The sequence below is a fragment of the Papio anubis genome, chromosome 2, assembly GCF_008728515.1.
Source record: "Papio anubis isolate 15944 chromosome 2, Panubis1.0, whole genome shotgun sequence".
Lineage (NCBI taxonomy): Eukaryota > Metazoa > Chordata > Mammalia > Primates > Cercopithecidae > Papio > Papio anubis.
The window spans coordinates 91,748,192-91,763,756 of record NC_044977.1 but is presented as its reverse complement, the minus strand read 5'-3'; the positions used below and the strand labels follow the sequence as shown (position 1 = coordinate 91,763,756).

Here is a 15,565-nt window from a genome sequence, read left to right as displayed (position 1 = left end):
GCACTTTGGGAGGCCGAGACGGGCGGATCACGAGCTCAGGAGATCGAGACCATCCTGGCTAACACGGTGAAACCCCCTCTCTACTAAAAAATACAAAAAACTAGCCGGGCGAGGTGGCGGGCGCCTGTAGTCCCAGCTACTCGGGAGGCTGAGGCAGGAGAATGGCGTAAACCCGGGAGGTGGAGCTTGCAGTGAGCTGAGATCCGGCCACTGCACTCCAGCCTGGGCGACAAAGAGAGACTCCGTCTAAAAAAAAAAAAAAAGAAAACCTGTACAAGGTTTATGTGCTAAAAACTAACTACACAATGGTGATGAAAGAAATCAGATGTCTTTTTCTTTTCCTTTTTTTTTTTTTTTCTTTTGAGACAGTATCTCAACTTTGTCATCTCCTGGGTTCAAGCTATCTTCCTGCCCTAGCTCACCACGTAGCTGGGACTACAGAATGCAATACCACGCCCAGCTAATTTTTTTTTTTTTAAGAGATGGGGTTTCACTATATTGCCCAGGCTGGTCTCAAACACCTGAGCTCAAGCGATCCACCTGCCTTGGCCTCCCAAAGTGCTAGGATGACAAGCCACCAAGTGTGGCCAGAAATCAGATTTCTTTTTTTTTTTTTTTCAGATAGGGTCTCACTCTGTCACCCAGGCTGGAGTGCAGCGGCGTGATCTCGGCTCACTGCAACCTCCACCTCCCGGGTTCAAGTGATTCTCATGCCTCAGCCACCAGAGTAGCTGGGATTACAGACCTGCACCACCATGCATGGCTAATTTTTGTATTTTTATTAGACACAGGATTTTGCCATATTGGCCAGGCTGGTCTCAAACTGCTGGCCTCATGTGATCCACCTGCCTCAGCTTCTCAAAATGCTGGGATTATAGGTGTGAGCCACTATGCCTGGGCAGAAATCAGATTTTTAAATAAATGGAAAGATATACCATTCTTCCTGGATTGGAGGATTCAAAATAATAAAGGTGTCAATTCTGCCCGAATTGATCTATACATTTAACATAATTCCTATCAAAATATCAGGAAGATTTTTCTAAATTTCCTAAATTATCCTACAATTTATGTGGAAAAGCAAGGGAATAGAAAATTGTTCTAGGAGGCCAGAACAATTAAAAAAAAAAAAGGAATCAAGTGAGAGGAATAAGTCTGTTGAATTTCAAAGTTTATTATACATAGCTATAGTTATCAAGACTATGTGGTGTTGGTGAAGAGATAGACATATAGATAAATGGAGTAGAATAGAGAAACAAGGCCGGGCGCAGTGACTCATGCCTGTAATCCCAGCACTCTAGGAGGCTGAGGTGGGTGGATCACCTGAGGTCGGGAGTTCACGACCAGGCTGACCAATGTGGAGAAACCCCATTTCTACCAAGAATACAAAATTAGCCTGGCATGGTGGTGCGTGCCTGTAATCCCAGCTACTCAGGAGAGTGAGGCAGAATAGCTTGAACCCAGGAGGCAGAGGTTGAGGTGCGCTGAGATCACACCATTGCACTCCAGCATGGGCAATAAAGAGTGAAACTCCATCTCAAAAAAAAAAAAAAAAAAACAGAGAGAGAGAGAGAAACAGATCATACAAATATGCCCAATTGATTGTTTTTTTTTTGAGATGGGGTCTCATTCCTTCACCTAGGGTTTAGTGTAGTGGCGCAATCCTGGCTCATTGCAGCCTTAACTTCCCGGGTTGATCTTCATACCTCACCACCCCCAAGTAGCTGGGACTACAGCTGCATACCACCATGCCCAGCTAATTTTTTTTTTTAAGAGATGGGGTTGGCCAGGCGCGGTGGCTCAAGCCTGTAATCCCAGCACTTTGGGAGGCCGAGCGGGTGATCACGCAGGTCAGGAGATCGACCATCCTGGCTAACATGGTGAAAACCCCGCCTCTACTAAAAATACAAAACTAGCCGGTGTGGTGGCGGCTTCGTGTAGTCCCAGCTACTGAGGCTGAGGCGGGAGAATGGCGGAACCCGGAGGCGGAGCTTGCAGTGAGTCAGAGATCGCCACTGCACTCCAGCCTGGCGACACAGCGACTGCCTCAAAAAAAAAAAAAAAAAAAAAGAGATGGGGTTTTGCTATGCCGCACAAGCTGGTCTCAGCCTCATAGGCTAAAGCAATCCACCACCTTGGCCTCTCAAAGTGCTGGGATTATAGGTGTGAACCACTGTGCCTGGCCTGCCCAATGATTTTTTTTGTTTTTTTTTTTTTGAGACAGTATTGCTCTGTCGCCCAGGCTAGGCTGGAGTGCAGTGGCACAATCTTGGCTGACTGCAACCTCCACCTCTCAGGTTCAAGCAATTCTCCTGCCTCAGCCTCCCAAGTAACTGGGATTACAGGTGCATGCCACCATGCCTGGCTAATTTTGTATTTTTAGTGGAGCCAGGGTTTTATCATGTTGGCCAGGCTAATCTCAAATTCCTGACCTCAAGTGATCCACCCATTTTGGCCTCCCAAAGCACTAGGATTACAGGTGTGAGCCACGGTGCCCAGCCCCCAGTTGATTTTTTAAAAGATGTAAACACAATTCAGTGGAATGAAGACAGTGTTTTCAAATGATATAAGCGGACGTCAAAGGTAAAAGGAAAAAAAAAAAGAACTCTGTCCTACTACTCATATATTACACAAAAATTGGCCAGGCATGGTTGCTCACACCTGTAATCCCAGCACTTTGGGAGGCCAAGGCAGGAGGAATGCTTGAGCCCAGGAGTTTGAGATTAGCCTGAACAACATGGCAAGACCCCATCCTTACAAAAAAAAAAAAAAAGGTGTTTAATTAGCTGTTTTTGGTGGCACATGCCTGTAATCCCAGCTACTCAGGAGGATGAGGCAGAAGGACTGTTTGAGCGCAGGATGCTGAGGCTGCAGAGAGCCATTTTACCACCGCACTTCAACCTGGGCAATAGAGTAACACCTTGTCTCAAAAACAAAAACAAATTCACTCAAATGAGGTCACAGGCTTGAATGTAAAACATAAAATGATAAATAAAACCTGTAGAAGGCCCGGATGTAGTGGGTCATGTCTGTAATCCCAGCACTTTGGGAGTCCAAGATGGGCAGGTTACCTGACATCAGGAGTTGGAGACCAGCCTGGCCAACATGGTGAAACTCTGTCTCTACTAAAAATACAAAAGCTAGCTGGGTGTGGTGGTGTGTGCCTGTAATCCCAGCTACTGGGGAGGTTGAGGCAGGAGAATCACTTGAATCTGGGAGGCAGGGGTTGCAATGGGCCAAGATAACGCCACTGCCCGCCAGCCTGGGCAACAGAGCAAGACTCCATTTGAAAAAAATAAAATATGCCAGGCGTGGTGGCTCATGCCTGTAGTCCTAGCACTTTGGGAGGCCAAGGTAGGTGGATCGCTTGAGGCCAGGAGTTCAAGACTGGCCTGGCGGCTGGGCACAGTGGCTTATGCCTGTAATCCCAGCACTTTGGGAGGCCAAGGAGGGTGGATTACAAGGTCAGGAGATCGAGACTATCATGGCCAACATGGTGAAACCCCATCTCTACTAAATATACAAAAATTAGCTGGGCGTGGTTGTGCATGTCTGTAATCCCAGCTACTCAGGAGGCTGAGGCAGGAGAATCACTTGAACCAGGGAGTCGGAGGTTGCAGTGAGCTGAGATCGCGCCACTGCACTCCAGCCTGGCGACAGAGCAAGATTTCATCTCAAAAAAAAAAAAGACCTGCCTGGCCAATATGGAGAAACCCCGTCTCTACTGCAAATACAAAAATGAGCTGGGCACGGTGGTGTGTGCCTGTAATCCCAGCTACTTGAGTGGCTGATGCAGAAGAATCACATGAACCCAAGAGGCAGAGGCTGCAGTGAGGAGAGTTCGCACCACTGCACTCCACCCTGGGTGACAGAGTGAGATAATGTCTCGAAAATAAAATAAAATAAAATAAAACTTGTAGAAAAAATATACAAGAAAATCTTCAGGATCTAGGTTTAAGTAAAGAATTCTTAGACTTAGGGCGAGCGTGGTGGCTCATTCCTATAATCCTAGCACTTCAGGACGCCGAGGCAGGTCAATCACGTGAGGTCAGGCGTTCAGGACCAGCCTGGCCAACATGGCGAAACCTTGTCTCTACTAAAAATACAAAAATTAACCAGGCATGATGGCGCATGCCTGTAATCCCAGTTACCTTCGAGGCTGAGGCAAAAGAATCGCTTGAACCCCAGAGGAGGAGGTCGTGGTGAGCTGAGATCGTGCCATTGCACTCTAGCCTGGGCAACAAAGCAAGACCCCATCTCTAAATAAATAAATAAAAATAAAAAATTAACTCGGCATGGAGGAACACACCTGTAGTCCCAGCTACTTGGGAGGTTGAGGCGGGAGGATCACTTAGGCCCAGGAGATCAAGGTTATATTGTGCTATGATCACACCACTGCACTCCAGTCTAGGCAACAGAGTGAGACCTTGTCCAAAAAAAAAAAAAAAACAAACAACAAACTAGAGATACAACTATAAGAAAACTCAACAATTGCATTCCTAGGCATTTATCCCAGAGAAATGGAGAAATGAAGACTTACTTTCTGACAAAAGCCTCTGTATACAAATGTTTATAGCATCTTTATTCCTAAAAACCTCAAATTAGAAACAACACAGATGATGTTAGGTGGAAGAATAGTTAAATTATGATAATCCATACTATGACTACTATTCAGCAATAAAAATGAATGCAGTATTCATATATGTGATAATCCGAATGAATCTCTAGAAAATTATGCTGAGGGCGGGGCATGGTGGCTCATGCCTATAATCTCAGCACTTTGGGAGGCAGAGGCAGGAGGATCACCTAAGGTCAGGAGTTCAAGACCAGGCTGGCCAACATGGTGAGACCCGCACCCACCCCAGCCCCCATCTCTACTAAAAATACAAAAATTAGCCGGGCTTGGTGGTGCGTGTCTGTGATCTCAGTTACTCAGGAAGCTGAGGCAGGAGGATCGCTTGAAACCAGGAAGCGGAGGTTGCAGTGAACCGAGACTGTGCCACTGTACTCCAGCCTGGGCAACAGAATGAGACTCCATCTCAGAGAGAAAAAAAAAAAAATTATACTGAGTTTATTTATTTATTATTTATTTATTTTTGAGACAGAGTCTCGCTCTGTTGCTCAGGCTGGAGTACAGTGGCGTGATCTCAGCTCACTGCAATCTCTGCCTTCCAGGTTCAAGGAATTCTCTGCCTCAGCCTCCCAAGTAGCTGGGATTACAGACGCCTGCTATCATGGCCGGCTAATTTTTGTATTTTTTGTAGAGACGGGGGTTTTACCATCTTGGCCAGGTTGGTCTTGAACTCCTGACCTCGTGATCTACCCCCCTCGGCCTCCCAAAGTGCTGGGATTACAGGCGTGAGCCACCACGCTTGGCCTATTTATTTATTATTTATTTTTATTTTTTGTTTATTTTTTCGCTTTGTCACCGAGGCTGCAGTACAGTGGCACGATCCTGGCTCACTGCAACCTCTGCCTCCTGGGTTCAAGCAATTCTCGTGCCTCAGCCTCCCGAGTAGCTGGGATTACAGGCATGCACCACCATACCCGGCTAATTTTTGTATTTTTAGTAGAGACGGGGTTTCTCCATGTAGGCCAAGCAGGTCTTGAACTCCTGACGTCAGGTGAACAACCCGCCTCGGCCTCACAAAGTGCAGGGATTACAGGTGTGAGCCACCGTGCCTGGCCAATGCTGAGTTTAAAATCCAATCTATGCTGGGCATGATGGCTCATGCCTATAATCCCAGCACATTGGGAGGCCAAGGCAGGCAGATCGCTTGAGCTCAGAGTTTCAAGGCCAGCCTGGGCAACATGGTAAAACCCCATCTCTAAAAAAATAAACAAAACTAGCAGGGCATGGTGACGCACACCTGTAGTCTCAGATACTCAGAAGCCTGAGGTAGGAATGGCTTCATCGCAGGAGGCAGAGATTGCAGTGTGCTGAGTCCAGCCACTGTACTACAGAGACTGGGTGACAGAGAGCCAGACCCTGTCTCAAAAATAAATAAAGAAATAAAAAAATTTAAAAAGCCAATCCAGGCCAGGCGTGGTGGCTTATGCCTATAATCCCAGCACTCTGGGATGCCAAGGTGGGTGGATCACCTGAGGTCAGGAGTTTGAGACCAGCCTGGCCAACATGATGCAACCCTGTCTCTACTAAAAATACAAAAATTAGCAGGACATAGTGTCAGGTGCTGTAATCCCAGCTACTGGGGAGGCTGAGGCAGGAGAATCACTTGAACCTGGGAGGAGGAGGTTGCAGTGAGCCAAGATTGTGCCATTGCACTCCAGCCTGGGCGATAAGAGCAAGACTCCATCTAAAAACAAAAAACAAAAACAAAAACAAAAAACAAGCCAATCCAAAGACTTTATATACTATACGATTCCATTCATATAACATAGTTGTTCTGGCCGGGCACAGTGGCTCAAGCCTGTAATCCCAGCACTTTGGGAGGCCGAGACGGGCGGATCACGAGGTCAGGAGATCGAGACCATCCTGGCTAACACGGTGAAACCCTGTCTCTACTAAAAAAAAAAATACAAAAAACTAGCCGGGCGCGGTGGCGGGCGCCTGTAGTCCCAGCTACTCGGGAGGCTGAGGCAGGAGAATGGCGTAAACCCGGGAGGCGGAGCTTGCAGTGAGCTGAGATCAGGCCACTGCACTCCAGCCCGGGTGACAGAGCAAGACTCCGTCTCAAAAAAAAATAAAAATAAAAAAATAACATCGTTGTTCTGTATTGTTTTGTTTTTGTTTTTGAGATGGAATTTTTGCTCTTGTTGCTCGGCTGGAGTGCAATAGCATGATCTTGGCTCAATGAAAACTCTGCCTCCTGGATTCAAGTGATTCTCCTGCCTCAGTCTCTCGAGTAGCTGGTATTACAGGCATGCACCACCACTCCTGGCTAATTTTTGTATTTTTAGTAGAGACGGGGTTTCGCCATGTTGGTCAGGTTGGTCTCGAACTCCTGACCTTAGGTGATCTGCTCACCTCGACCTCCTGAAGTGCTGGGATTACAGGCATGAGCCACTGCACCTGGCCCCCAGGCTGGTCTTTAACTCGTGGGCTCAGGCAATCCTCGCACCTTGGCCTCCCAAAGTGCTAGGATTACAGGTGTGAGCCACTGCACCCGACCCTGAAGCCTCTATAAAGGGTGAAAGGACATAAACATGTACATGAAATTATAAACTGAAAGGAAAAAGCTAGCTATTTCCCCTTCAATCACAACCTTACCTGTAATAAGCACTTGATCCGTTCTCCAGGAGTCATGATTCCTGTGGTGAATACACCAGATAACATCCCAGCTGCAAACAGCTGGGGATAGCTGCATTGAAAACAAAAACCAGAAGCAAGCACCTGTGACTAACCACTGAGGACAGGGGCCAATCCCAGCAAAAAGGACAGTTTTGTAAGAAAAAAAATAAGTACTTGGACTGGGTAGAAGCCTAGCCACAAATGAATCAGATTTCGCACAAAAACTCAGTTCTAGGTATATTTTAATGTCAAATTTCCCAGAGCAAGGGTCTCAGTGGCAAGAGCAATGGGAGTCTGGTCACAAGGCCCACCCCATGCGGTGTATGCTCTGAATCCCTGACCTGTAAGAGAAGTTTTACAGTAAAACACAGTTTCCATCCATGCGCCTGCCAGGCACAGTGACTATGGACAGGTTTCCAGGCCTCTCTGAGCCTCAATTCCCCATAGTTAATGTGCTGGGGATTTTGAGGGGGAAGTCTCTAACCCAAGATCTGGACTTTAATCTCCCCCAGTAGTTCCCCTCCAGTCTCACTTCCCCTGGATTACCAAGGGCCTGAGAACACTCTAAGCCAAGACTCAAGCAGGACAGCTTCAAGGCCAAGGAGGATGGCTGTGGCCACCTCTAAAGGCTAAGGGATAGCCAAGTCAACTGCACGCAATATGCTGTAAGATGCTGAGAAAGGACCAGACAGGGATGATACCCAGGCAGGCATGACAGGTCCTGTGGCCCCTGTACAGGGAAATAGTCCCCCAGTGGCAAGAGGTATGGGTCTTCACTCTGGCCCCCACAGAATGAACAACCCTGAGTATAAACAGCAATCTGAGGCTCCTACCCATCTATCACCCCAAGCTGTCTGTGCCACCTCTGGCATCTCCTTTTCTTTTCTTTCTTCTTTTTGTTTATTTGTTTGTGTTTGTTTTGAGACACGGTCTCACTCTGTCCCCAGGCTGGAGTGTAGTGAAGCGATCTCGGCTCACTGCATCCTCCACCTCCTGGGTTCAAACAATTCTGCTGCCTCAGGACCCGAGTAGCTGGGATTACAGGAACCCGCCACCACACCCAGCTAATTTTTGTATTTTCAGTAGCAACGGAGTTTCACCATGTTGGCTAGGATGGCCTCAAACTCCTGACCTCAAGTGATCCACTCACTACCAATGGGCAGATGCAGCTCCAAAACAACCCCACCCACGTTTCAGGCCACTTGCGGCTATTTATAGAATCTAGGGACATTCAGAGGGTCACAAGGATCCTAGAAATAGAGTTTCACTCTACAAGCACCTCCATCTACATCCTAGACCCTCACTCAGCCTGCTGTGGCCTAGAGTGGTGACAGAATACAACTGCATGGCACCCTGGGCTTCCTCCCTTGAGATCCCGGATCTGAGGGCAGGCCAGCCTTTGTAGCTCCTGTACTGCCTATAGCCCCTCCCAGGGGTTGGCACCCTGCACAGCTCAGATTGTGGATACATTTTCACCCAATATTTCCACTTAGAATTCCCCTGCATCCTGAGAAGCCTCTGTTTTCGCTACTTTGTAAATTCTGAACTATAATTCTGTCTCAGGTGCCTCTTCATACCCAAATCCAACTTCTTAAAGTTTATTAAAGGAAAACATATTGGGCCGGGCGCGGTGGCTCACGCCTGTAATCCCAGCACTTTGGGAGGCCGAGGCGGGTGGATCACAAGGTCAGGAGATCGAGACCACGGTGAAACCCCGTCTCTACTAAAAATACAAAAAATTAGCTGGGCGCGGTGGCGGGCGCCTGTAGTCCCAGCTACTCGGGAGGCTGAGGCAGGAGAATGGCGTGAACCCAGGAGGCGGAGCTTGCAGTGAGCTGAGATCGCGCCGCTGCTCTCCAGCTTGGGCGAGAGAGTGAGACTCCGTCTCAAAAAAAAAAAGAAAAAAAAAAAAAAAAGGAAAACATATTAACTTATTCCACTTTAACACAGAAACTAATACCTGAAATCTTTATAGTCATATTAGCATGTTGTAAAAATGAAGCACAACAAAAGTTGGAACCTTCTCTTCTCTCAATCAGGTGATAGAAAGACTGCTTTTGGCTTTAGGGCAGCACCAGGTGCTGCCTATGACATGTTACACATATTTAAGCATTCAGACCTCTCAACAGCCTCGTGAGGTTACAAATCTCTCCAATAATTGATACTACCTTATAAAAGAAATATGAAAAACTGGTCAGGTGTGGTGGCTCACACCTGTAATCCTAGCAATTTGGGAGGCCGAGGCAAGAGAATTGCTTGGCTCCAGGAGTTCGAAACCAGCCTGGGCAAGATAATGAGACCCGCCCCTGTCTCACAAAAAAATTTAAAAATTAGCCCAGAGTGGTGGTGTGTGCCTGTAGTCCCAGCTACTCGGGAGGCTGAGGCAGAAGAATCACTTGAGCCCAGGAGTTCAAGGTTATAGTGAGTCGTGATTGCACCACTGCATTTCAGCCTGGGTGACAAACAAAGACCCCATCTCAAAAACTCAAGTACTTGGGCCAGGCGCGGTGGCTCACACTTGTAATCCCAGCACTTTGGGAGGCCAAGGGGTGCAGATCACAAGGTCAGGAGATCGAGACCATCCTGGCTAACATGGTGAAACTCCGTCTCTACTAAAAATACAAAAAAACAAAAAATTAGCCAGGCGTGGTGGCAGGCGTCTGTAGTCCCAGCTAGTAGGGAGGCTGAGGCAGGAGAATGGCGAGAACTGGGGAGGCGGAGCTTGCAGTGAGCCGAGATTAAGCCACTGCACTCCAGCCTGGGCAACAGAGTGAGACTCAGTCTCAAACAAAAAAAAAAATTAAAAATTAAAAAAATTTAAAACTCAAGTACTCCTTCATGTATAACTCCCAGGAGTTGGGCCAGGTGCAGTGGCACACGCCTGAAATCCCAGCACTTTGGGAGGCCGAGGCAGGTGGATCACCTGAGGTCAGGAGTTCGCAAGCAGCCTAATGTGGTGAAACCCCCTCTCCACTAAATACAAAAAAAATTAGCCAGGTGTGGTGGCGCATGCCTGTAATCCAAGCTACTTGGGAGGCTAAGACAGGAGAATTGCTTGTACCTGGGAGGCGGAGGTTGCAGTGAGCTGAGATCATGCCATTGTACTCTAGCCTGGGCAAAAAGAGCAAAACTCTGTCTCAGGGAAGAAAGAAAAAAAAACTCCCAGGAGTCAGGCTTAAGGGCCCAGGAGGACCCACCAAGGTTCTTTTTTTTTTTTTTTTTTTTTTTTTTGTTAGACGGAGTCTTGCTCTGTTGCTCAGGTTGGAGTGCAGTGGTGCCATCTCAGCTCACTGCAACCTCCGCCTCCCAGTCAAGCGATTCTCCTGCCTCAGCCTCCCAAGTAGCTGGGACTACAGGCGCCCACCACAGTGCCCAGCTAATTTTTTTGTATTTTTAGTAGAGACAGGGTTTTGCCATGTTGGCCAAGCTGGACTCGAACTCCTGACCTCAGGTGATCCACCCGCCTCAGTCTCTCAAAGTGCTAGGAATACAGGTGTGAGCCACCGTGCCCTGCCCAAGTTTCTTTAATTTAACCCATGTCACACTACCAGGCAGAATAGCGAGTGCTCCTGGCCTGTAAGTACTCACCTGAGCACATCTTCTGGGTGTTTCTGTTGTAGTTTCTTCCCCAAACCAAACCCAAAGAAGCACACAGCAAACATGGGAGTGACTCCGATGATAGGGGCAGCCATTCCCCGATATAGCCCCCTGATGCCCTGCAAGGAATCACAGAAGCAGAAGCTGTTTACAGACACCACCACCTTTTAAATCACTGAAAGAGGAAAGCAGTGTGTCCTCTAACCTGTGGCTTCCTTCACCTCTTCTTGAAGCAAGCAGAACTTTATTTTTATTTTTTATTTTTTTGAGACAGAGTCTCGCTCTGTCGCCCAGGCTGGAGTGCAGTGGCATGATCTTGGCTCACTGCAAGCTCTACCTCCTGGGATCACGCCATTCTCCTGCCTCAGCCTCCTGAGGCGCCTGCCACCACGCCCAGCTAATTTTTTGTATTTTTTTAGTAGAGACAGGGTTTCACTGTGTTAGCCAGGATGGTCTTGATCTCCTGACCTCGTAATCCGCCCGCCTCGGCCTCCCAAAGTGCTGGGATTACAGGCGTGAGCCACTGCACCCGGCCACAAGGAGAATTTTAAATGGAAGAATATCTCCCACATTTATCAGAAATAATTGTCCTATTATGTATTGCTGGAGAAACTGAAGGCAGTTTCCATTCTCAAAGGCAATCTGTTTTTGTTTTGGGGGATTTTTTTTTTTCAGACGGGGTCTCACTCTGTCACCCAGGCTGGGATGCAGTGGTGCAATCACAGCTGATCACAGCCTTGATTCCCTGGGCTCAAGTGATCCTCCCATCTCAGCCTCCCAAGTAGCTGGGACTATAGGCGTGCGTCACCATGCCCAGCTAATTTTTGTATTTTTTGTAGAGACAGGGTTTTGCCATGTTGCCCAAACTGGTCTCGAACTCCTGGGCTCGAGTGATCCTCCTGCCTTGGCCTATTAAAGTGCTGGGATTATAGGCATGAGCCACTGCACCCGGCCAGCAATCTGCCAATATGTAGCATACTCTTTCACCTGGAAATTTTTTTGTATGGAAAATCTATTGCAAGGAATTTACTCTAGGGAGATACTCAGAGGTGTAAAAATAACCTCAGGCATTTATAAGGTACCAAAACTTTGGGGAAAAAAACAAAAGCTGCCAAATAGGAGATAAATTATAAACTTATAAATCACATTATAACAGGAGAAGAGATTATTAAGTTAAAAAAAAAAAAAAGGCTACAAAACAGGATACACGATGTGATCTACCTTCTTTGGGGTAAGATTACAAGTGATTAAAAAATGTTTTGCTACCGGCTGTGGCTCTTCGCTTTTCCAGTAATCCCTGAAAGCACTTGGGGATAGTCGAGGCTGGTAGATCACTATAGCCTATGAGATCGACTATCCTGGCTGGACATGGTGAAACCCCGGCCTCTACTAAAAAATACAAAAAACCAGTCATGGTGATGGCTTCGTAGTCTCAGCTACTTGGAGTGGCTGAGGCGGGAGAAGTGAACTCGAGGGCTGGAGTGCAGTGGCGTGATCTCGGCTCACTGCAATCCAGCCTGGGAGCACAGCGAGACTCCGTCTCAAAAAAAAAAAAAAAAAAAGAAAATGTATTAAATTTTCTAGGTATTAAGATGAGAATTTTGTTAGAACTGCACAGCAATTTTCACTAGTACAGTTTCACTAGTAATGAAAGGGAAGGTGAGCCTGGGCAGCATAGCAAGACTGTGTCTCTACAAAAACAAATAAAAAATAAAAGTTAGCCAAACGTGGTGGTGTGTGCCTGTAGTTCTAGGTAGTCAGAAGGCTGAGTTAGGAGAATAACTTGAGTCAAGAAGTTCAAGTCTGTAGTGAGCTATGATCTTGCCACTGTACTCCACCCTGGGTGACAGAGTGAGATCCCATCTCCAGGAAAAAAAAAAAAAAAAAAAAAAGAAAGTGAATTATGTAGTAACCAATAAATAATTAGACAGACAGACAAATACATAAATACACTACCAAACAAGGTAGTAAACAAGGAGGAAGATTCAGGACCCGGGAGACCAGGGGGCCAGTCCAAGAGAGATGAAGTGGGTTTCTAGGATGGCAATGGGTGCAGTGGACCTGGGAAATAGTCAGTCCACAGCGTAGTAGAGGACTCCAAAAGTGATGTTTGCAAGAAAAACAGAACAAGGCCGGGTGCAGTAGCTCACGTCTGTAATTCCAGCACTTTGGGAGGCCAAGGCAGGCGTATCACGAGGTTAGGAGACCAAGACCATCCTGGCCAACATGGTGAAACCCCATCTCTACTAAAAATACAAACATTAGCTGTGTGTGGTGGTGCATGCCTGTAATCCCAGCTACTCAGGAGCTGAGGCACGAGAATAGCTTGAACCTGGGAGGCAAAGGTTGCAGTGAGCCGAGATTGTGCCACTGCACTCCAGCCTGGCAATACAGCAAAACTCCATCTCAAAAAAACAAAACTAAACTAAAACTAAAACAGAACAAAACAACACACACTAGAACAACAGAAAATAACTCCTAAGGCAGTGTGTAGCAAACCAAACAGAGAGGTACACTACAGAGCATTTAGGGTACAGAATGACAGAGAGTGATTCAAAGACAAACAAACAAAAGATTTAACACAATTATTAACCCAATCCTAAGGGAAACAAAAAGTTACACAAGGAATGGAATACACATCATACTTCATACTTAAGAGAAAATATATATATAAAGTTGTAATCATGAAAATGGTAAATTGGATTAAACCACAAAGGGTGATAAAATCATATAGATGGACAGGGCAGAAGGAGGGGATAGGGAGTATAAGAGCTAAAATATAAAATAATCTACCACAAATAGGTAGCTAAACAATATATAAATGTATAAAATATAACAGCAATGTCCAGGTATAGTGGCTCACACCTGTAATCCCAGGACTTTGGGAGGCTGAGGCAGGCAGATCTGAGGTCGGGAGTTCACGACCAGCCTGACCAACATGAAGAAACTCCGTCTCTACTAAGAATACAAAATTAGCCAGGCGTGGTGGCACATGCCTGTAATCCCAGCTACTAGGGAGGCTGAGGCAGAAGAAAGGCTCGAACCTGGAAGGCGGAGGTTGCGGTGAGCCGAGATTGCACCACTGCACTCCAGCCTGGGTCACAAGAGTAAAACTCCGTCTCAAACAAAAAAATAAATAAATAAAAATAAATAAAATAAAAATAATAGTAAATGTGTAGGCCGGGCGCGGTGGCTCAAGCCTGTAATCCCAGCACTTTGGGAGGCCGAGGCGGGTGGATCACGAGGTCAGGAGATCGAGACTATCCTGGCTAACATGGTGAAACCCCGTCTCTACTAAAAATACAAAAAAAAAAAAACTAGCCGGGCGTGGTGGCGGGCGACTGTAGTCTCAGCTACTTGGGAGGCTGAGGCGGGAGAATGGCGTGAACCCGGGAGGCGGAGCTTGCAGTGAGCCGAGATCACGCCACTGCACTCCAGCCTGGGAGCACAGCGAGACTCCGTCTCAAAAAAAAAAAAAAAAAAGTAAATGTGTATTATGTAGATAGGTGAGAACAGCATGAACAACTGAAAAAATTGAAAGTAGTTGCCTCTGGAGAACGAAGGAAAGAGATAAATATCACTTTGTTACTTTGTTATAAGCTTCTCAGTAACAAATGAAGTGCCTGTATCAGGGCCTATAATCCCAGGTACTCAGGAGGCTAAGATGGGGGGATCACTTGAGCTCAGGAGTTCAAGACCAGCCTGGGTAAAATAGCAAGACCCCATCTCAAAACCATTTTTTTAAAAAAATACAAAAACTTTTAAAGTTGATCTTTATAGAGAGTAGCAGGAGAATCAAGGTGAGGCTGCACACTGGGAAGGCTCCACAGACCCAGGCTGAAGAACCTGCCTCACTGCAGACCCTGGGTATCCAAACTTTCTTTTCAGAATCAAGGGAGCACAACTGTACCTGTCAGCATTCCTCCTAATTCCTGCAAAAGCCTAAACTGCTACAGGCTGCAGGTGAACTCCAAGAACAAAGTATAGAGGCAGTAAATGGGAAAAGGACAGAGATCTGAGGAAGATCTACAAAAGCAGCATATGACGAAGTCCATTCAAAGCCATTCCCATAGCTCCCTACATGACCTAAAAGGATGAGCAGGTCCTGAGAGGTCAAGCCCATTCCTCCTGAACAACTTGTCTAGTCTTCCTTCCACTAGAATGGCCAACCCAGTTCCATGTAGCACAACCTACAGACCTCTGCCTGGCAGCTCCAGAGAGCAGAAAGCTCAAATCTGGCACAGCAAAAACCAGGACATGCACAAATATGGACTAAGGAAGCCTATTCAACTCTTCAAAGATTTGGGTTTATACAAGACATTCTCACCACGACTCCAGGACTCAGCACATTGCCCACCCCTAGGCAGGTGCTCAATAACATCTAACGACCAAGAGGCAGGTAAGCCTACCTTCCTTCTGTAAGGGTAGAGGACTCTGAGTGGACCTGAAGCCTAGAACCTCCATCAGACACTGATCAGACTCCACCCTGGACATTAGAGATGTAAGGAAGAGGAGTTTAAAGAAGAAAGGACAAGGCCAGGTGCCATGGCTCACGCCTGTAATCCCAGCACTTTAGGAGGCCAAGGAGGGCAGATCACAAAGTCAGGAGTTCAAGAACAGCTGGACCAAGATGGCGAAACCCCATCTCTACTAAAAATACAAAAATTAGCTGGCCGTAGTGGCAGGCGCTTGTAGTATCAGCTACTTGGGAGGCTGAGG

General features: G+C 46.8%; 1 protein-coding gene across 1 annotated transcript in view; it reads right to left on the bottom strand.

Annotated features, from left to right (window-relative positions):
• The window catches only part of SLC25A20 (solute carrier family 25 member 20), a 42,236-nt gene that overhangs the window by 13,470 nt on the left and 13,201 nt on the right, over window positions 1-15,565 (bottom strand). Inside the window, exons 3-4 of the mRNA XM_003894462.3 lie at window positions 10,838-10,965; window positions 7,229-7,319 (exon numbers count right to left, since the gene is read on the bottom strand). Of these exons, the coding sequence (XP_003894511.1) occupies window positions 7,229-7,319; window positions 10,838-10,965 (219 nt within the window). The remainder of the gene's footprint in view (window positions 1-7,228; window positions 7,320-10,837; window positions 10,966-15,565) is intronic.